The 16,677-nt window shown below is 52.4% G+C and overlaps 1 protein-coding gene across 2 annotated transcripts in view; it reads right to left on the reverse strand.

Annotated features, from left to right (window-relative positions):
• The window catches only part of TTK (TTK protein kinase), a 305,010-nt gene that overhangs the window by 279,527 nt on the left and 8,806 nt on the right, over window positions 1-16,677 (reverse strand). For both annotated transcript variants that reach the window (XM_075340172.1, XM_075340171.1), the window contains exon 2: window positions 9,614-9,771. In XM_075340172.1, the coding sequence (XP_075196287.1) occupies window positions 9,614-9,755 (142 nt within the window). In that variant the 5' untranslated portion in view covers window positions 9,756-9,771. The remainder of the gene's footprint in view (window positions 1-9,613; window positions 9,772-16,677) is intronic.

Below are 16,677 nucleotides of genomic sequence, written 5' to 3' on the forward strand. Positions count from 1 at the left end.
TGAAGTCAGAGTGGTCCAGAAACATACTCGTTGTACGCTTGGGAAACCTGAAACGGAATTTCTCCTGCTGAGAAGCTGACTCCTCTACTGGAGGAGCTGAGGGAGAAATATCCAACATTTGATTGATGGACGCGATAAGATCATTCACTATGGCGTCCCCATCAGGAGTATCAAGGTTGAGAGCGGCCTCAGGATCAGAATCCTGATCAGCTACCTCCGCTTCATCATACAGAGAGTCCTCCCGCTGAGACCCTGAACAATGTGATGATGTCGAGGGAATTTCCCAGCGAGCTTGCTTAAGCGGTCTGGGGCTGCGGTCCGTGTCAGAGACCTCACCCTGGGATCTATGAGACACCCCGGTAGGACATTGTTGTTCCAACTGAGGGGGACCAGGGAGCAATGATTCCACAGTGCCCATGGTCTGAGATACCGGTCTGGACTGCAAGGCTTCTAGTATCTTAGCCATAGTCTCAGAAAGTCTATCAGTAAAAACTGCAAACTCCGTCCCTGTCACCTGGACAGTGTTAGCAGGTGGTTCCCCCTGGGCCACCCTTAGCAGAGGCTCCGGCTGAGTAAGTGCCACAGGGGCCGAGCATTGCACACAATGAGGGTCAGTGGAACCTGCCGGTAGTATAGCCGTACATGCGGCGCAGGCAGCACAGTAAGCCTGTGCTTTGGCACCCTTGCTTTTTGCGGACGACATGCTGTTGTCTCCTCTGCGCAATCCAGGAGGGTATATAGCCAAAAATCAACCGTGCACCATACAGTGTAAAGTATAGCCTATAATCATATAATCTATAAGTACACTTCTGCACTAGTGGGGCCAGCACCTCAGGTGCTGCTTACCGACCGCTCAAAGCGGTTGTGTGGTCACCAGAATCCCAGCCTGGGTCTCCCAGAGCTTGTCTCCCCTCTCCAGCGTCAGAAGAGCTGACAGGAATGGCTGCCGGCGTCCTGAGGAGAGGAGGGGGCCGTGGGCGTGCCCTAGAAAGTGCGGGAAACTGGTGCCCCACTGTGCACAGTGAGGGGGGTGGAGTATGCAAAGCATGTTCCAGCCCTCAGTGCTGACGTCCTGTACAGCGTCCCGCCCTTCCCCTGACTGGCAGGCCTGGGGGCGGGAAAAGAGTGAGACTAGGCCGCAAAAGCCGGGGACTAAAGTTATAAGCGCGGCCGGCGTATAAGCGCGGTCGGCGCGGTAGTCCCCGGCGTACTAACATTCCCAGCCGCGCTGCAATGTGAAATGGCAGCGCGCGGTCAGCGCGGTAGTCCCCAATAAACTAACACACCCAGCCACGCTGCAGTGTGTGATGGCACAAGCGCGGTCAGCGCTGCGGTCCCCGGTGCACTAACACACCCAGCAATGCTGGAGTGTTTCTGTGCGCGGTCCCCACGGGGACACAGAGTACCTCAAAGTAGCAGGGCCTTGTCCCTGACGATACTCGGCTCCTTGTCCAGCAGAGTCCCCAGGAACTGTGGATGGAGCACGGTCTCAGTGCCTGGAGACCGATTAGGATCCCACTTCACCCAGAGCCCTAAAGGGGATGGGGAAGGAAAACAGCATGTGGGCTCCAGCCTCCGTACCCGCAATGGATACCTCAACCTTAACAACACCGCCGACAAGAGTGGGGTGAGAAGGGAGCATGCTGGGGGCCGTTATGGGCCCTCTTTTCTTCCATCCGACATAGTCAGCAGCTGCTGCTGACTAAGCTGTGGAGCTATGCGTGGATGTCTGCCTCCTTCGCACAAAGCATAAAAACTGAGGAGCCCGTGAGAGCACGGGGGGTGTATAGGCAGAAGGGGAGGGGCTTTACACTTTTAGTGTAATACTTTGTGTGGCCTCCGGAGGCATAGCCTATACACCCAATTGTCTGGGTCTCCCAATGGAGCGACAAAGAAAACTAATGTACTAAGTAATATAATATCTATGGAAAGTTCAGTGCTTGGCTTTTACCAGCAGTTCTAGAGAAAATGACTGGAACCATGTCATGGCTACCTCTCCATCCCACTGCGGCATTTCATCACCAGGTCAAACGTGTGTGAAGTTTTAGCTTGTATTTTATGCCCGCTGCTCCTGAGTATTAAGTATTTTCTTCATTTTATAGGGAATCTGTCAGCAGGTTTTTGTTATGTAAGCTGAAGACCGCCTGCTGGAGGGTAAACAGAGTGAATTCAGGGATGCCTGTCTTGTCAAGGGCCATCTTTTGTTTATATGCTTTGTTTAAGCAGCAGGACCATTATCATTGCTGGTACCACAAAATCATGCGCGTGGCAGTCTGACACGCCTCCTCCTGTGATTATACATTGACAGTAAGGTGTTAATCGCCTGGTGGTGACGGGCGCAGATTTCACAGCGCTGCTTCATACTACCTTAAAATTTTGACTGTATCAGATCGGTTGCACCCAGTAATCTCAGTGACATCACTGGAATCAGCATCTCTGCCTACATTATGAGGCTCTCAAATGAGCTAGCAAAAACCTGCTGACAGATTCCCTTTAAATGTTTATAAAGAACCAAATTTAGGGTTAATTTTACAAACATTAGAAGTTGAATAATCATATTTTTCCATTTCATTTGAAAAAAATAACTCATTTACACATTGATAGCAGAAACCTCTCAAAAAAGAAGGGAATTTTGTTTACTTACCGTAAATTCCTTTTCTTCTAGCTCCTATTGGGAGACCCAGACAATTGGGTGTATAGCTTCTGCCTCCGGAGGCCACACAAAGTATTACACAAAAGTGTAACCCCTCCCCTCTGCCTATACACCCTCCCGTGGATCACGGGCTCCTCAGTTTTGGTGCAAAAGCAGGAAGGAGGAAACTTATAAATTGGTCTAGGGTAAATTCAATCCGAAGGATGTTCGGAGAACTGAAACCATGAACCAAAAGAACAATTCAACATGAACAACATGTGTACACAAAAGAACAACCAGCCCGAAGGGAACAGGGGCGGGTGCTGGGTCTCCCAATAGGAGCTAGAAGAAAAGGAATTTACGGTAAGTAAACAAAATTCCCTTCTTCTTTGTCGCTCCATTGGGAGACCCAGACAATTGGGACGTCCAAGAGCAGTCCCTGGGTGGGTAAAAGAATACCTCAATAAAAAGAGCCGAAACGGCCCCCTCTTACAGGTGGGCAACCGCCGCCTGAAGGACTCGCCTACCTAGACTGGCGTCTGCCGAAGCATAGGTATGCACTTGATAGTGTTTCGTGAAAGTGTGCAGACTAGACCACGTAGCTGCCGGACACACCTGCTGAGCCGTAGCCCGGTGCCGCAATGCCCAGGACGCACCCACGGCTCTGGTAGAATGGGCTTTCAGCCCTGAAGGAAGCGGAAGCCCAGAAGAACGGTAGGCGTTGAGAATCGGTTCCTTGATCCACCGAGCCAAGGTTGACTTGGAAGCCTGCGAAACCTTACGCTGGCCAGCGACAAGGACAAAGAGCGCATCTGAACGACGCAGGGGCGCCGTGCGAGACACGTAGAGCCGGAGTGCTCTCACCAGATCCAATGAGTGCAAATCCTTTTCACATTGGTGAATTGGATTAGGGCAAAATGAAGGCAAGGAGATATCCTGATTTAGATGAAAAGGGGATACCACCTTAGGGAGAAATTCCGGGACCGGACGCAGAACCACCTTATCCTGGTGAAACACCAGGAAGGGGGCTTTGCATGACAGCGCTGCAAGCTCAGACACTCTCCGGAGTGATGTAACTGCCACTAGAAAGGCCACCTTCTGCGAAAGACGGGATAAAGAGACATCCCGCAGCGGCTCGAAAGGTGGTTTCTGAAGAGCAGTTAGCACCCTGTTAAGATCCCAGGATTCTAGCGGACGCTTGTAAGGTGGGACTATGTGGTAAACTCCCTGCAGGAACGTGCGGACCTGCGGAAGCCTAGCTAGGCGCTTTTGAAAAAATACGGAGAGCGCCGATACTTGGCCCTTGAGAGAGCCAAGTGACAAACCCTTGTCCATTCCGGATTGAAGTAATGAAAGAAAAGTGGGTAAGGCAAACGGCCATGGAGGAAAACCGTTATCAGAGCACCAGGATAAGAAGATTTGCCAAGACCTGTAATAGATCTTGGCGGACGTTGGCTTCCTGGCCTGTCTCATGGTGGCAATGACATCCTGAGATAACCCTGAAGATGCTAGGAGCCAGGACTCAATGGCCACACAGTCAGGTTGAGGGCCACAGAATTCAGATGGAAAAATGGGCCTTGTGACAGCAAGTCTGGGCAGTCTGGAAGCGCCCACGGTTGACCCACCGTGAGATGCCACAGATCCGGGTACCACGACCGCCTCGGCCAGTCTGGAGCGACGAGAATGGCGCGACGGCAGTCGGACCTGATCTTGCGTAACACTCTGGGCAGCATCGCCAGAGGAGGAAACACATAAGGCAGTCGAAACTGCGACCAATCCTGAACTAACGCGTCCGCCGCCAGAGCTCTGTGATCCTGAGACCGTGCCATGAATGCCGGGACTTTGTTGTTGTGCCGTGACGCCATGAGATCGACGTCCGGCGTTCCCCAGCGGCGACAGATCTCTCGAAACACTTCTGGGTGCAGAGACCATTCCCCCGCATCCATGCCCTGACAACTGAGAAAATCTGCTTCCCAGTTTTCTACGCCCGGGATGTGAACTGCGGAGATGGTGGAGGCTGTGGCTTCCACCCACTGCAGAATCCGCCGGACTTCCTGGAAGGCTTGACGACTGCGAGTGCCGCCTTGGTGGTTGATGTATGCGACGGCAGTGGCGTTGTCCGACTGAATACGGATCTGCCTGCCCTCCAGCCACCGATGAAAAGCCAATAGGGCTAGATACACTGCCCTTATCTCCAGAACATTGATCTGAAGGGAAGACTCTATCGGAGTCCAGGTTCCCTGAGCCCTGTGGTGGAGAAAAACCGCCCCCCACCCTGACAGGCTCGCGTCCGTGGTGACCACAGCCCAGGTTGGGGGTAGGAAGGATTTTCCCTGCGATAGAGAATTGGGAAGGAGCCACCACTGAAGTGACGTCTTGGTTGCAAGGGAAAGAGACGTTCCTGTCGAGGGAAGCCGACCTCCCGTCCCATTTGCGGAGAATGTCCCATTGGAATGGCAGTAGATGGAATTGTGCAAACGGCACTGCCTCCATCGCTGCCACCATTTTCCCCAGGAAGTGCATGAGGCGCCTTAAGGGGTGTGACTGACTCCGAAGAAGTGATTGCACCCCTGCCTGCAGAGAAATCTGTTTGTCCCGCGGTAGCTTGACTACCGCTGACTGTGTATGAAACTCCATCCCGAGGTAAGTCAGTGATTGGGTCGGTGTCAACTTGGATTTCGGGAAGTTGATGATCCACCCGAACTGCTGGAGAGTCGTCAGAGCAACGGTAAGGCTGTGTTGACACGCCACCCGAGAAGGGGCCCTGACTAGGAGATCGTCTAAGTAGGGAATCACCGAGTGGCCCTGAGAGTGTAGGACCGCCACGACGGATGCCATGACTTTGGTGAAAACCCGTGGGGCTGTCGCCAGGCCGAAAGGCAATGCCACGAACTGAAGGTGTTCGTCCCCGATGGCGAAACGCAAGAAGCGTTGATGTTCGGGTGCGATTGGCACGTGGAGATAAGCATCCTTGATGTCGATCGATGCTAGGAAGTCTCCTTGTGACATCGAGGCGATGACCGAGCGGAGGGATTCCATCCGAAACCGTCTGGTTCTCACATGTCTGTTGAGCAGCTTGAGGTCCAGAACGGGACGGAATGATCCGTCCTTTTTTGGCACCACGAACAAGTTGGAGTAAAAGCCGCGACCACGTTCCTGAAGGGGAACGGGGGTCACAACTCCTTCTGTCTTCAGAGCGTCCACTGCCTGAAAAAGTGCGTCGGCCTGAGCGGGGGGCGGAGAGGTTCTGAAGAAACGAGCCGCAGGACGAGAGCTGAACTCTGTCCTGTAACCGTGAGACAGAATGTCTCTCACCCATCGGTCTTGAACATGTGGCCACCAGGCGTCGCCAAAGCGGGAGAGCCTGCCACCGACCGAGGATGCGGCTAGGGGATGCCGAGAGTCATGAGGAGGCCGCCTTGGAGGCAGTGCCTCCTGCGGCCTTTTGGGGGCGTGACTTGGACCGCCACGCATAGGAGTTCCTCTGGCCTTTCTCCGGCCTGCTGGACGAAGAGGATTGGGGCTTGGCGGAGGGACGAAAGGACCGAAACCTCGATTGTATTTTTCGTTGCTGAGGTCTCTTAGGTTTGGACTGGGGTAAGGAGGAGTCCTTTCCCTTGGATTCCTTAATAATCTCATCCAATCGTTCGCCAAACAAGCGTTCGCCAGAAAACGGCAAACCGGTTAAGAACCTCTTGGAGGCCGAGTCTGCCTTCCATTTGCGCAGCCACATGGCCCTACGGACTGCCACAGAGTTAGCGGATGCCACAGCTGTACGGCTAGCAGAGTCTAGGACTGCGTTCATGGCGTAGGAAGAAAAAGCTGACGCTTGAGAAGTCAAAGACGCAACTTGCGGAGCAGAATTACGTGTGACAGCATTAATCTCAGCCAGACAAGCCGAGATAGCTTGGAGTGCCCACACGGCTGCAAAGGCCGGGGCAAAAGACGCGCCCGTGGCCTCATAGATGGACTTCACCAGGAGCTCTATCTGCCTGTCAGTGGCATCCTTTAGCGATGAGCCATCTGCAACCGATACCACGGATCTAGCCGCCAATCTAGAGACTGGAGGATCCACCTTGGGACATTGAGCCCAACCCTTAACGACTTCAGAGGGGAAGGGGTAACGCGTGTCAGTGAGGCGCTTAGTAAAGCGCTTGTCCGGAACCGCTCTGGGCTTCTGGACAGCGTCTCTGAAGTTAGAGTGATCGAAAAACGCACTACGTGTACGTTTGGGGAACCGAAACTGGTGTTTCTCCTGCTGAGACGCCGACTCCTCTACAGGAGGAGGCGGGGGAGAGAGATCCAACACCTGGTTGATGGACGAGATAAGATCATTCACTAAGGCGTCCCCTTCAGGTGTATCAAGGTTAAGGGCGACGTCAGGGTCAGAGCCCTGAGCTGCGACGTCCGCCTCGTCCTCCAGAGAGTCCTCAAGCTGGGAACCCGAGCAGCGTGAAGAAGTCGGGGAAGATTCCCAGCGAGCCCGCTTAGCCGGTCTAGGACTGTGGTCCGGGCCGGAGTCCTCCACGTGGGACCTAGGGCCCAACCTGGGAGCGCGCTGCGGCGCGGACCGAGAGGGGCCTGGAGGCGACGATCCAACAGGGGCCGGGGCCTGTGTAAGGACCGGTCTGGACTGCAAAGCTTCTAGCAGCTTGGCAGACCATTTGTCCATAGACATGAGCCGATTTCATGCGCTCTGGATGCAGCCCCCACCATAGACAGAGTGGGGGCTGCATCCAAAGCGCACAAAAGAAGTGACATGTTGCTTTTTAGAATGCAGCGATTTGGCAGCATGCAAATTGCTGCGTTCTAAAACGCAAAGTGTGCATGGATTATGCACAATCTTCATAGATTGTGCTGGGGACGCAGGACGCATGCAGTTACGCTGCAGTGCAGAACGCAGCGTAAGGCTATGTGCGCACGTTGCGTACAGTCACTGCAGAAATTTCTGCTGCGATCTGAAGAGCACACATGCGCTTCAAATCGCTGCAAAAAATGTCTGTAGTGAAAAAGAAAAAAAAAAAACATTCCATGCGCTCTGCCTGCAGCTCCTCCCTTAGACAGAGCAGGGGCTGCAGGCAGAGCGCACGGAAGAAGTGACATGTCACTTCTTAGAACACGCGCTTCGGGCAGCAGCCGAAGTGCTGCGCTCTAAGACGCCACGTGCGCACGGCTCCTGCATAATCTTCATAGATTATGCAGGGGACGCAGGACGCACGCAGTTACGCTGCGCTACAAAGCGCAGCGTAACTGCATGTAATTACGTAACGTGCGCACATAGCCTAACTGTACGCAAATACGCAACGTGTGCACATAGCCTAAGTGCTTATTACATTCAAAACTTACTGGTAGTATTTCTTTGGGGCATTTTTTTTTCTAAATCCATCTTTGAATGTGATAGTTACAAGTGCAGTGGGGCGGGCCCTGCAATACCAGCCCTGATTAGCGCTCTCCATTTTTCTACCCACCGCTTGGGCTTTGATTGACAAGTCACTCTACTCTTAGGGAACTGTGTCCCACTGCCCAGAAGCACAGTAATCACAAGCACGGAGATCTTCAGCAGATCCCTCGCTGCATTGCAACCAATCGGCTACCCGTGATCACGATACAGACACGCTGATGGGCGCATGATGCCAGTGCGCTGTTAATGTCACTGATTTTTAGAGGCTGGTCCTGGCTGTAACACTGCCATTACCTGCCATGTATGGCGTGAGCTCACCCCAACAGCCCACTCCATAAACCTGCCGCTGACTTGTGCCATACATGTACGGCGGTGGTCAGTAAAGGGCTCAAAACTCAAAAAGGAAAAAAGTAGGAGCAGCAGGATGAAGGTGAGAGGAATAGATTGACAGTTGTACACTTTACTTGGTGACAGGTCAGCTAATCTCTAGATTACTTTACCAAAGCACTCATCTCCTGGGCAGAGTTTCTGCTGATCATGCAGAGGATGAACGCTTCTACCTTTTTGGAGTGAGCACTTAGGAACAGTGTTTTGAGTGATCAAGAAGTGTCAGGACCACCCACACACCCCCACTCTGCCCTAAACACACCCATTTGCATGTCAGTTGAGTACATATACAGTGTGTACACCCATATGCTGTCCACCGCCAAAATGTAGGGCATCATCAATTCAATACGAATCAACACCTTGCATACAGAAATGCTATGATATGAAATCCATGGACCCCCCCCAAAAACATTGAATCACGGTCACACATATGGCGCTCATTTAACTTCGATGCTCAAAGTGGCCACCGTCAGCTGCAATGCACATCTGGACTCTGGACAGCATACTGTATCTTGCTCCATGTTGTGCAATATGGTAGGTGACACGTTTGCACAAGCATCTGTGATACGTCGTCATAGGTCCTGCAATGTTGGTGGAGGGGTCGCATACACCTGCTGTTTGATGTGACCTCACAGAAAGAAGTGCAATGGGGTCAGGTCAGGTGAGCGTGGAGGCCACTCCACACAGCCACCAAACCAAATGACTTGTAGGAAGGTCTCCATGAGGTATCGCTTCACATCCGCAGCCTTGTGAGTTTTACATGTTCTAATCATAGCATTTCTGTATGCAAGGTGTCAATTCGTATTGAATTGATGATGCCCTACAACTTTGTAATTCTTTTCTCTATCTCGTTCCGTTTTCAAGATAAAAATGCTAACTCCGTTGTTTTCCACCAGGTGGCGCTATAGGTGGTTTCATTGCGTAGCGCATTGCTACTTTACTATACCTAGACACCACTTCTATGCCTATAGCTGCCGCCGTTCTCAAGTTAATGGCGGTGGACAGGATATGGGTGGACACACACACAAAGTATATACAGTTTATATAAAAATTGCAATGTGTTGGTATACTTTAACTATTGAGAATAACCTTATAACCCTTCTCCCAAAATATAAGACAAAACAACATGTGACATACTGTATATGGCAGATGGTATAATGCACCTTAGATAATGACAGTAGTCTAACACTTACCTGTTGTGTCAGCAGAAGATTTACTGAAAGTTAGCTCATCTGTCCAATTATCTTCGTTACCATACTTAGTCTTGAAGCTCTTAACTCTATCCAAAATGGAGGCAATCTTCAATTTCCGTTCGCTTATATCTTCCTCCTCCATTGTATACAAATCTAGTCTAAAATGACAATGTCAGAGTTATCAGGACTCACATTGGTTCATAGCTCTATAATACATTAGGGAAATATTGAGGATTCATCTCATGAAGAACACTCCAGTTCAAATAGTCATGTTAGGCTAAGTTCACACTTCAGTTGTTTTGCATCAGTCACATGCGTTGCTTGACGCATGTGACTGATGCGTTGTACAACGGATGACAACGGTGACAAAGAAAATAATTTCTTTGTCGGACTCCGTTGTGTGCGGGGGCGGAGTTCGGGGAGCGGAGCTGAGGACGTCAGTGCCGCGGCCTGCATGGCTGGGGACAGGTGAGTGTGTGTGTGTGAGAGAGTGTACACATGCGGAGTGCGGGAGGGGGCGGAGCCGAGTGGTGAAGTGTCGGCCTCCTTGCACACTGTATCCAGGGTAAATATCGGGTAACTAAAAGCAAAGCACTTTTTGCTTGGTTACCCGATATTTATCTTGGATACCAGCTTAGCGCGGGCTCCCTGCACACGTAACCACTGTAAATATCGGGTAACTAACCAAAGCGCATTGCTTGGTTACCCGATGTTTATCCTGGTTACGGGGCGGGGAGCCAGAGAGCGCATGCGCAGCGAAATCCTACGGATCGCGCTGCTCAAAAAACGTTACATGCTGCGTTGCTCCCGCCCGGCGGTCAGTTAAAAAACAACTGACCGCGATGCAGCGGATGCAACGCAGCATCATCAGTTACAATCCGTCACTAATAGAAGCCTATGGGGAAAAACAGGATTCCTGCAAAATCTTTTGCAGGATACCGTAATTCCTCAAGGCGACGGATTGTGACTGATGCAAAACAACTGAAGTGTGAACTTAGCCTTACACAAGACGATGACCCCATGATCAGCCATAGATCTGGTAAGACAACCACCCTCACTGGAGCTGGGGAAACCACTAGAGGACCACTTAGGCTACTTTCACACATCAGTTTTCTGCATTCAGGCACAATCCTTTTTTTCCCTGATCCAACGGATCCGGCAAAAAATGTAAAAACCGTATCCACCGAATCCGTTTTTTAATGGATCCGTTATGCCGGATGCGTAAAAAAACGGATCCGTTTTGTCAGTTTTTTTGCTGGATCCGTTTTTTCCAAAATATTGGAGCATGCGCAGTTTACAAAAACGGATCCGGCAGCCGCATCCGTTTTTTGCCGCATTGTGCCGGATCCGGCGTTCATAGGCTCCCATTGTAAAACACGCCATATCGCGCCGGATCCGGCGCGATGTGGTTTTTTTTGCCGGACAAAAAAAAGTTGCAAGATACGTTGCCTCCGGCCGCCGCTTTAATTAATTTTGCCGCATCCGTAAAGAAGGGAATTTTGTTTACTTACCGTAAATTCCTTTTCTTCTAGCTCCTATTGGGAGACCCAGACAATTGGGTGTATAGCTTCTGCCTCCGGAGGCCACACAAAGTATTACACTTTAAAAAGTGTAACCCCTCCCCTCTGCCTATACACCCTCCCGTGCATCACGGGCTCCTCAGTTTTGGTGCAAAAGCAGGAAGGAGGAAACTTATAAATTGGTCTAAGGTAAATTCAATCCGAAGGATGTTCGGAGAACTGAAACCATGAACCAAAAGAACACTTCAACATGAACAACATGTGTACACAAAGAACAACAGCCCGAAGGGAACAGGGGCGGGTGCTGGGTCTACCAATAGGAGCTAGAAGAAAAGGAATTTACGGTAAGTAAACAAAATTCCCTTCTTTGTCGCTCCATTGGGAGACCCAGACAATTGGGACGTCCAAAAGCAGTCCCTGGGTGGGTAAAAGAATACCCCAATAAAAAGAGCCGACAACGGCTCCCTCTTACAGGTGGGCAACCGCCGCCTGAAGGACTCGCCTACCTAGGCTGGCATCTGCCGAAGCATAGGTATGCACCTGATAGTGTTTCGTGAAAGTGTGCAGACTCGACCAGGTAGCCGCCTGACACACCTGCTGAGCCGAAGCCTGGTGCCGCAATGCCCAGGATGCACCCACGGCTCTGGTAGAATGGGCTTTCAGCCCTGCAGGAATCGGAAGCCCAGAAGAACGATAGGCTTCAAGAATCGGTTCCTTGATCCAAGGTTGACTTGGAAGCCTGCGACCCCTTACGCTGGCCAGCGACAAGGACAAAGAGCGCATCAGAACGGCGCAGGGGCGCCGTGCGAGAAATGTAGAGCCGGAGTGCTCTCACTAGATCTAACAAATGCAACTCCTTTTCACATTGGTGAACTGGATGAGGACAAAAAGAAGGTAAGGAGATATCCTGATTGAGATGAAAAGGGGATACCACCTTAGGGAGAAATTCCGGGACCGGACGCAGAACCACCTTATCCTGGTGAAAAACCAGGAAGGGGGCTTTGCATGACAGCGCTGCCAACTCCGACACTCTACGGAGCGATGTGACTGCCACTAGAAAGACCACCTTCTGTGAAAGACGTGAAAGGGAGACATCCCGCAGTTGCTCGAAAGGTGGTTTCTGAAGAGCCTTTAGCACTCTGTTAAGATCCCATGGTTCCAGCGGCCTCTTGTAAGGTGGGACTATGTGGCAAACTCCCTGCAGGAACGTGCGGACTTGCGGAAGCCTGGCTAGACGCTTTTGAAAAAATACGGATAGCGCCGATACTTGTCCCTTGAGAGAGCCGAGAGACAACCCCTTGTCCATTCCGGATTGAAGGAAAGACAGAAAAGTGGGTAAGGCAAACGGCCAGGGGGTAAAACCCTGATCAGAGCACCAGGATAAGAAGATCCTCCAAGTCCTATGATAGATCTTGGCGAACGTTGGTTTCCTGGCCTGTCTCATAGTGGCAATGACATCTTGAGATAACCCTGAGGACGCTAGGAGCCAGGACTCAATGGCCACACAGTCAGGTTGAGGGCCGCAGAATTCAGATGGAAAAATGGCCCTTGAGACAGCAAGTCTGGTCGGTCTGGGAGTGCCCACGGTTGACCCACCGTGAGGTGCCACAGATCCGGGTACCACGACCTCCTCGGCCAGTCTGGAGCGACGAGGATGGCGCGGCGGCAGTCGGACTTGATCTTGCGTAACACTCTGGGCAGCATTGCCAGAGGAGGAAATACATAAGGCAGTCGAAACTGCGACCAATCCTGAACTAATGCGTCCGCCGCCAGAGCTCTGTGATCTTGAGACCGTGCCATGAATGCCGGGACTTTGTTGTTGTGTCGAGACGCCATGAGGTCGACGTCCGGCGTCCCCCAGCGGCAACAGATCTCTTGAAACACGTCCGGGTGAAGAGACCATTCCCCTGCGTCCATGCCCTGGCGACTGAGAAAGTCTGCTTCCCAGTTTTCTATGCCCGGGATGTGAACTGCGGAGATGGTGGAGGCTGTTGCCTCCGCCCACAGCAGAATCCGCCGAACTTCTTGGAAGGCTTGGCGGCTGCGCATGCCGCCCTGGTGGTTGATGTACGCGACCGCCGTGGCATTGTCCGACTGTATGCGGATCTGCCTGCCCTCCAGCCACCGATGGAACGCCTTTAGGGCTAGGTACACTGCCCTTATCTCCAGAACATTGATCTGAAGGGAGGACTCTGTCGGAGTCCAGGTTCCCTGAGCCCTGTGGTGGAGAAAAACCGCTCCCCACCCTGACAGACTCGCGTCCGTCGTGACCACAGCCCAGGATGGGGGCAGGAAGGATTTTCCCTTCGACAGAGAAGTGGGAAGAAGCCACCACTGAAGAGAGGTTTTGGCTGCCAGAGAAAGGGAGACGTTCCCGTCTAGGGACGTCGACCTCCTGTCCCATTTGCGGAGAATGTCCCATTGGAGTGGACGCAGATGAAACTGCGCAAAGGGGACTGCCTCCATCGCTGCCACCATCTTCCCCAGGAAGTGCATGAGGCGCCTCAAGGGGTGTGACTGGCCCCGAAGGAGAGAGTGCACCCCAGCTTGCAGCAAACGCTGTTTGTCCAGCGGAAGCTTGACTATCGCTGAGAGAGTATGAAACTCCATCCCGAGGTAAGTCAGTGATTGGGCCGGAGTCAATTTTGACTTTGGGAAATTGATGATCCACCCGAATCTCTGGAGAGTCTCCAGAGCAACGGCCAGGCTGTGTTGACATGCCACCCGGGAGGGTGCCTTGACCAGGAGATCGTCTAAGTAAGGGATCACCGAGTGGCCCTGAGAGTGCAGGACTGCCACAACGGATGCCATGACCTTGGTGAAGACCCGTGGGGCTGTCGCCAGGCCGAAAGGCAGTGCCACAAACTGAAGGTGTTCGTCCCCAATGGCGAAACGCAGGAAGCGTTGATGCTCTGGTGCGATCGGCACATGGAGATAGGCATCCCTGATGTCAACTGATGCTAGGAAGTTTCCTTGTGACATCGAGGCGATGACAGAGCGGAGGGATTCCATGCGAAACCGTCTGGTTCTGACATGTCTGTTGAGCAATTTGAGGTCCAAAACGGGACGGAATGATCCGTCCTTTTTTGGCACCACGAACAGGTTGGAGTAAAAACCGCGACCCCGTTCCTGAAGGGGAACGGGGATCACAACTCCTTCTGTCTTCAGAGTGTCCACCGCCTGAGCAAGTGCATCGGCTCGCTCGGGGGGCGGAGATGTTCTGAAGAAACGAGTCGGAGGACGAGAGCAGAACTCTATCCTGTAACCGTGAGACAGAATGTCTCTCACCCATCGGTCTTGGACATGTGGCCACCAGGCGTCGCCAAAGCGGGAGAGTCTGCCACCGACCGAGGATGCGGTTTGTGGAGGCCGAAAGTCATGAGGAGGCCGCCTTGGAGACGGTGCCTCCGGCAGTCTTTGGAGGACGTGACTTAGACCGCCATGCAGAAGAGTTCCTCTGGCTCTTCTGTGGCCTGTTGGACGAGGATGATTGGGATCTGGCTGAGGGCCGAAAGGACCGAAACCTCGCCTGAATTTTCCGTTGCTGAGGTCTTTTTGGCTTGGATTGGGGTAAGGACGAGTCCTTTCCCTTAGATTGCTTAATAATTTCATCCAATTGCTCGCCAAACAATCGGTCGCCAGAAAAAGGCAAACCGGTCAAGAACTTCTTGGAAGCAGAGTCTGCCTTCCATTCGCGCAGCCACATGGCCCTGCGGACTGCCACCGAATTGGCGGATGCTACCGCTGTACGGCTAGCAGAGTCCAGGACGGCGTTCATGGCGTAGGACAAAAAAGCCGACGCCTGTGAAGTCAAAGACGCTACTTGCGGAGCAGAGGTACGTGTGACCGCATTAATCTCAGACAGACAAGCTGAGATAGCTTGGAGTGCCCACACGGCTGCAAAGGCCGGGGCGAAAGACGCGCCTGTGGCTTCAAAGATGGATTTCATTAGGAGCTCTATCTGCCTGTCAGTGGCATCCTTGAGCGATGAACAGTCAGCCACGGCTACTACGGATCTAGCCGCCAGTCTAGAGACTGGAGGATCCACCTTGGGACATTGAGCCCAACCCTTGACTACGTCAGGGGTAACGTGTGTCATTAAGGCGCTTAGAAAAGCGCTTGTCCGGAAAAGCTCTGTGCTTCTGGACAGCATCTCTGAAGTTAGAGTGATCGAAAAAAGCACTCCGTGTACGTTTGGGAAACCTAAACTGGTGTTTCTCCTGCTGTGAAGCCGACTCCTCCACAGGTAGAGGCGGGGGAGATAGATCTAGCACCTGGTTGATTGACGCTATAAGGTCATTTACTATGGCGTCCCCTTCAGGTGTATCAAGATTGAGAGCAACGTCAGGGTCAGAGCCCTGGGCTGCGACCTCTGCCTCATCCTCCAGAGAGTCCTCAAGCTGAGACCCCGAACAGTGTGATGAAGTCGGGGGAAGATTCCCAGCGAGCCTGCTTAGCCGGTCTGGGACTGCGGTCCGTGCCGGAGTCCTCCACGTGATATCTAGGGCCCACCCCAGGAGCATGCTGCGGCGCAGACCGAGAGGGGCCTGGGGACGATGACCCCGCAGTGCCCGGGGCATGTGTAAGGGCCGGTCTGGACTGTAAGGCTTCTAGTATCTTAGCAGACCATTTGTCCATAGACTGAGCCATGGATTGTGAAAGTGACTCAGAGTTTCTCAGCTAAAACTGCAAACTCTGTCCATGCCGCCTGGACAGGGGAGGCCGGTGGTTCTACCTGGGCCGAGGGTCCCACCAGTGCCCGAGGCTCCGGCTGAGCGAGTGCCACAGGGCCCGAGCATTGCTCACAGTGAGGGTAGGTGGAACCTGCAGGTAGCATAGCCGCACAAGAGGTACAGGTTGCAAAATAACCCTGTGTCTTGGCACCCTTGCTCCTTGTGACCGACATGCTGTTCTCTCCTAGGAGAGTAATCACTGAGGGTATATAGCCAAAGGCTAAACACTGCGGCCGAACCTAGAAAATGTATAAATATAATATATATATATATATATATATATATATATATATATATATATATATATATATATATATATATATATATATATATATATATATATATATATATATATATATATATATATATATAGTTCGGCACTCTAGGGGGACCAGCACCGTGTGACCGGTGTGGCTTACCGACCGCCCAGAGCGGTGTGTGTCCACCAAATTCCCAGCCTTGGGTCTCCCAGAGCTGCAGCCAGAAGTCCTCCACCGGCAGAATGCGATTAAAACATGGCTGCCGGCGTCCTAAGGGGAGGAGGGAGCCGTGGGCGTGATCAATAAAGTGCGGGAACCTGGTGCCCCAGAGTGATGAGTGAGGGGGGAGGAGGACACTAAAGTATGCTCCAGCCCTCACAGTCGGCGTCAGGCCGATCATCCCGCCCTTACCACTGACTGGCAGGCCCGGGGGCGGGAGTTTAATGCACTAGGCCGCAAAAGCCGGGGACTAAATTTAATACCGCGGCCGGCAAGCAGGCGCGGTCGGTGCGGTAGTCCCGATCGTGACACAAAAAACAGCAGCAGCTGCA

Source organism: Anomaloglossus baeobatrachus, chromosome 3 (assembly GCF_048569485.1).
Source record: "Anomaloglossus baeobatrachus isolate aAnoBae1 chromosome 3, aAnoBae1.hap1, whole genome shotgun sequence".
Taxonomy (NCBI): Eukaryota; Metazoa; Chordata; class Amphibia; order Anura; family Aromobatidae; genus Anomaloglossus; species Anomaloglossus baeobatrachus.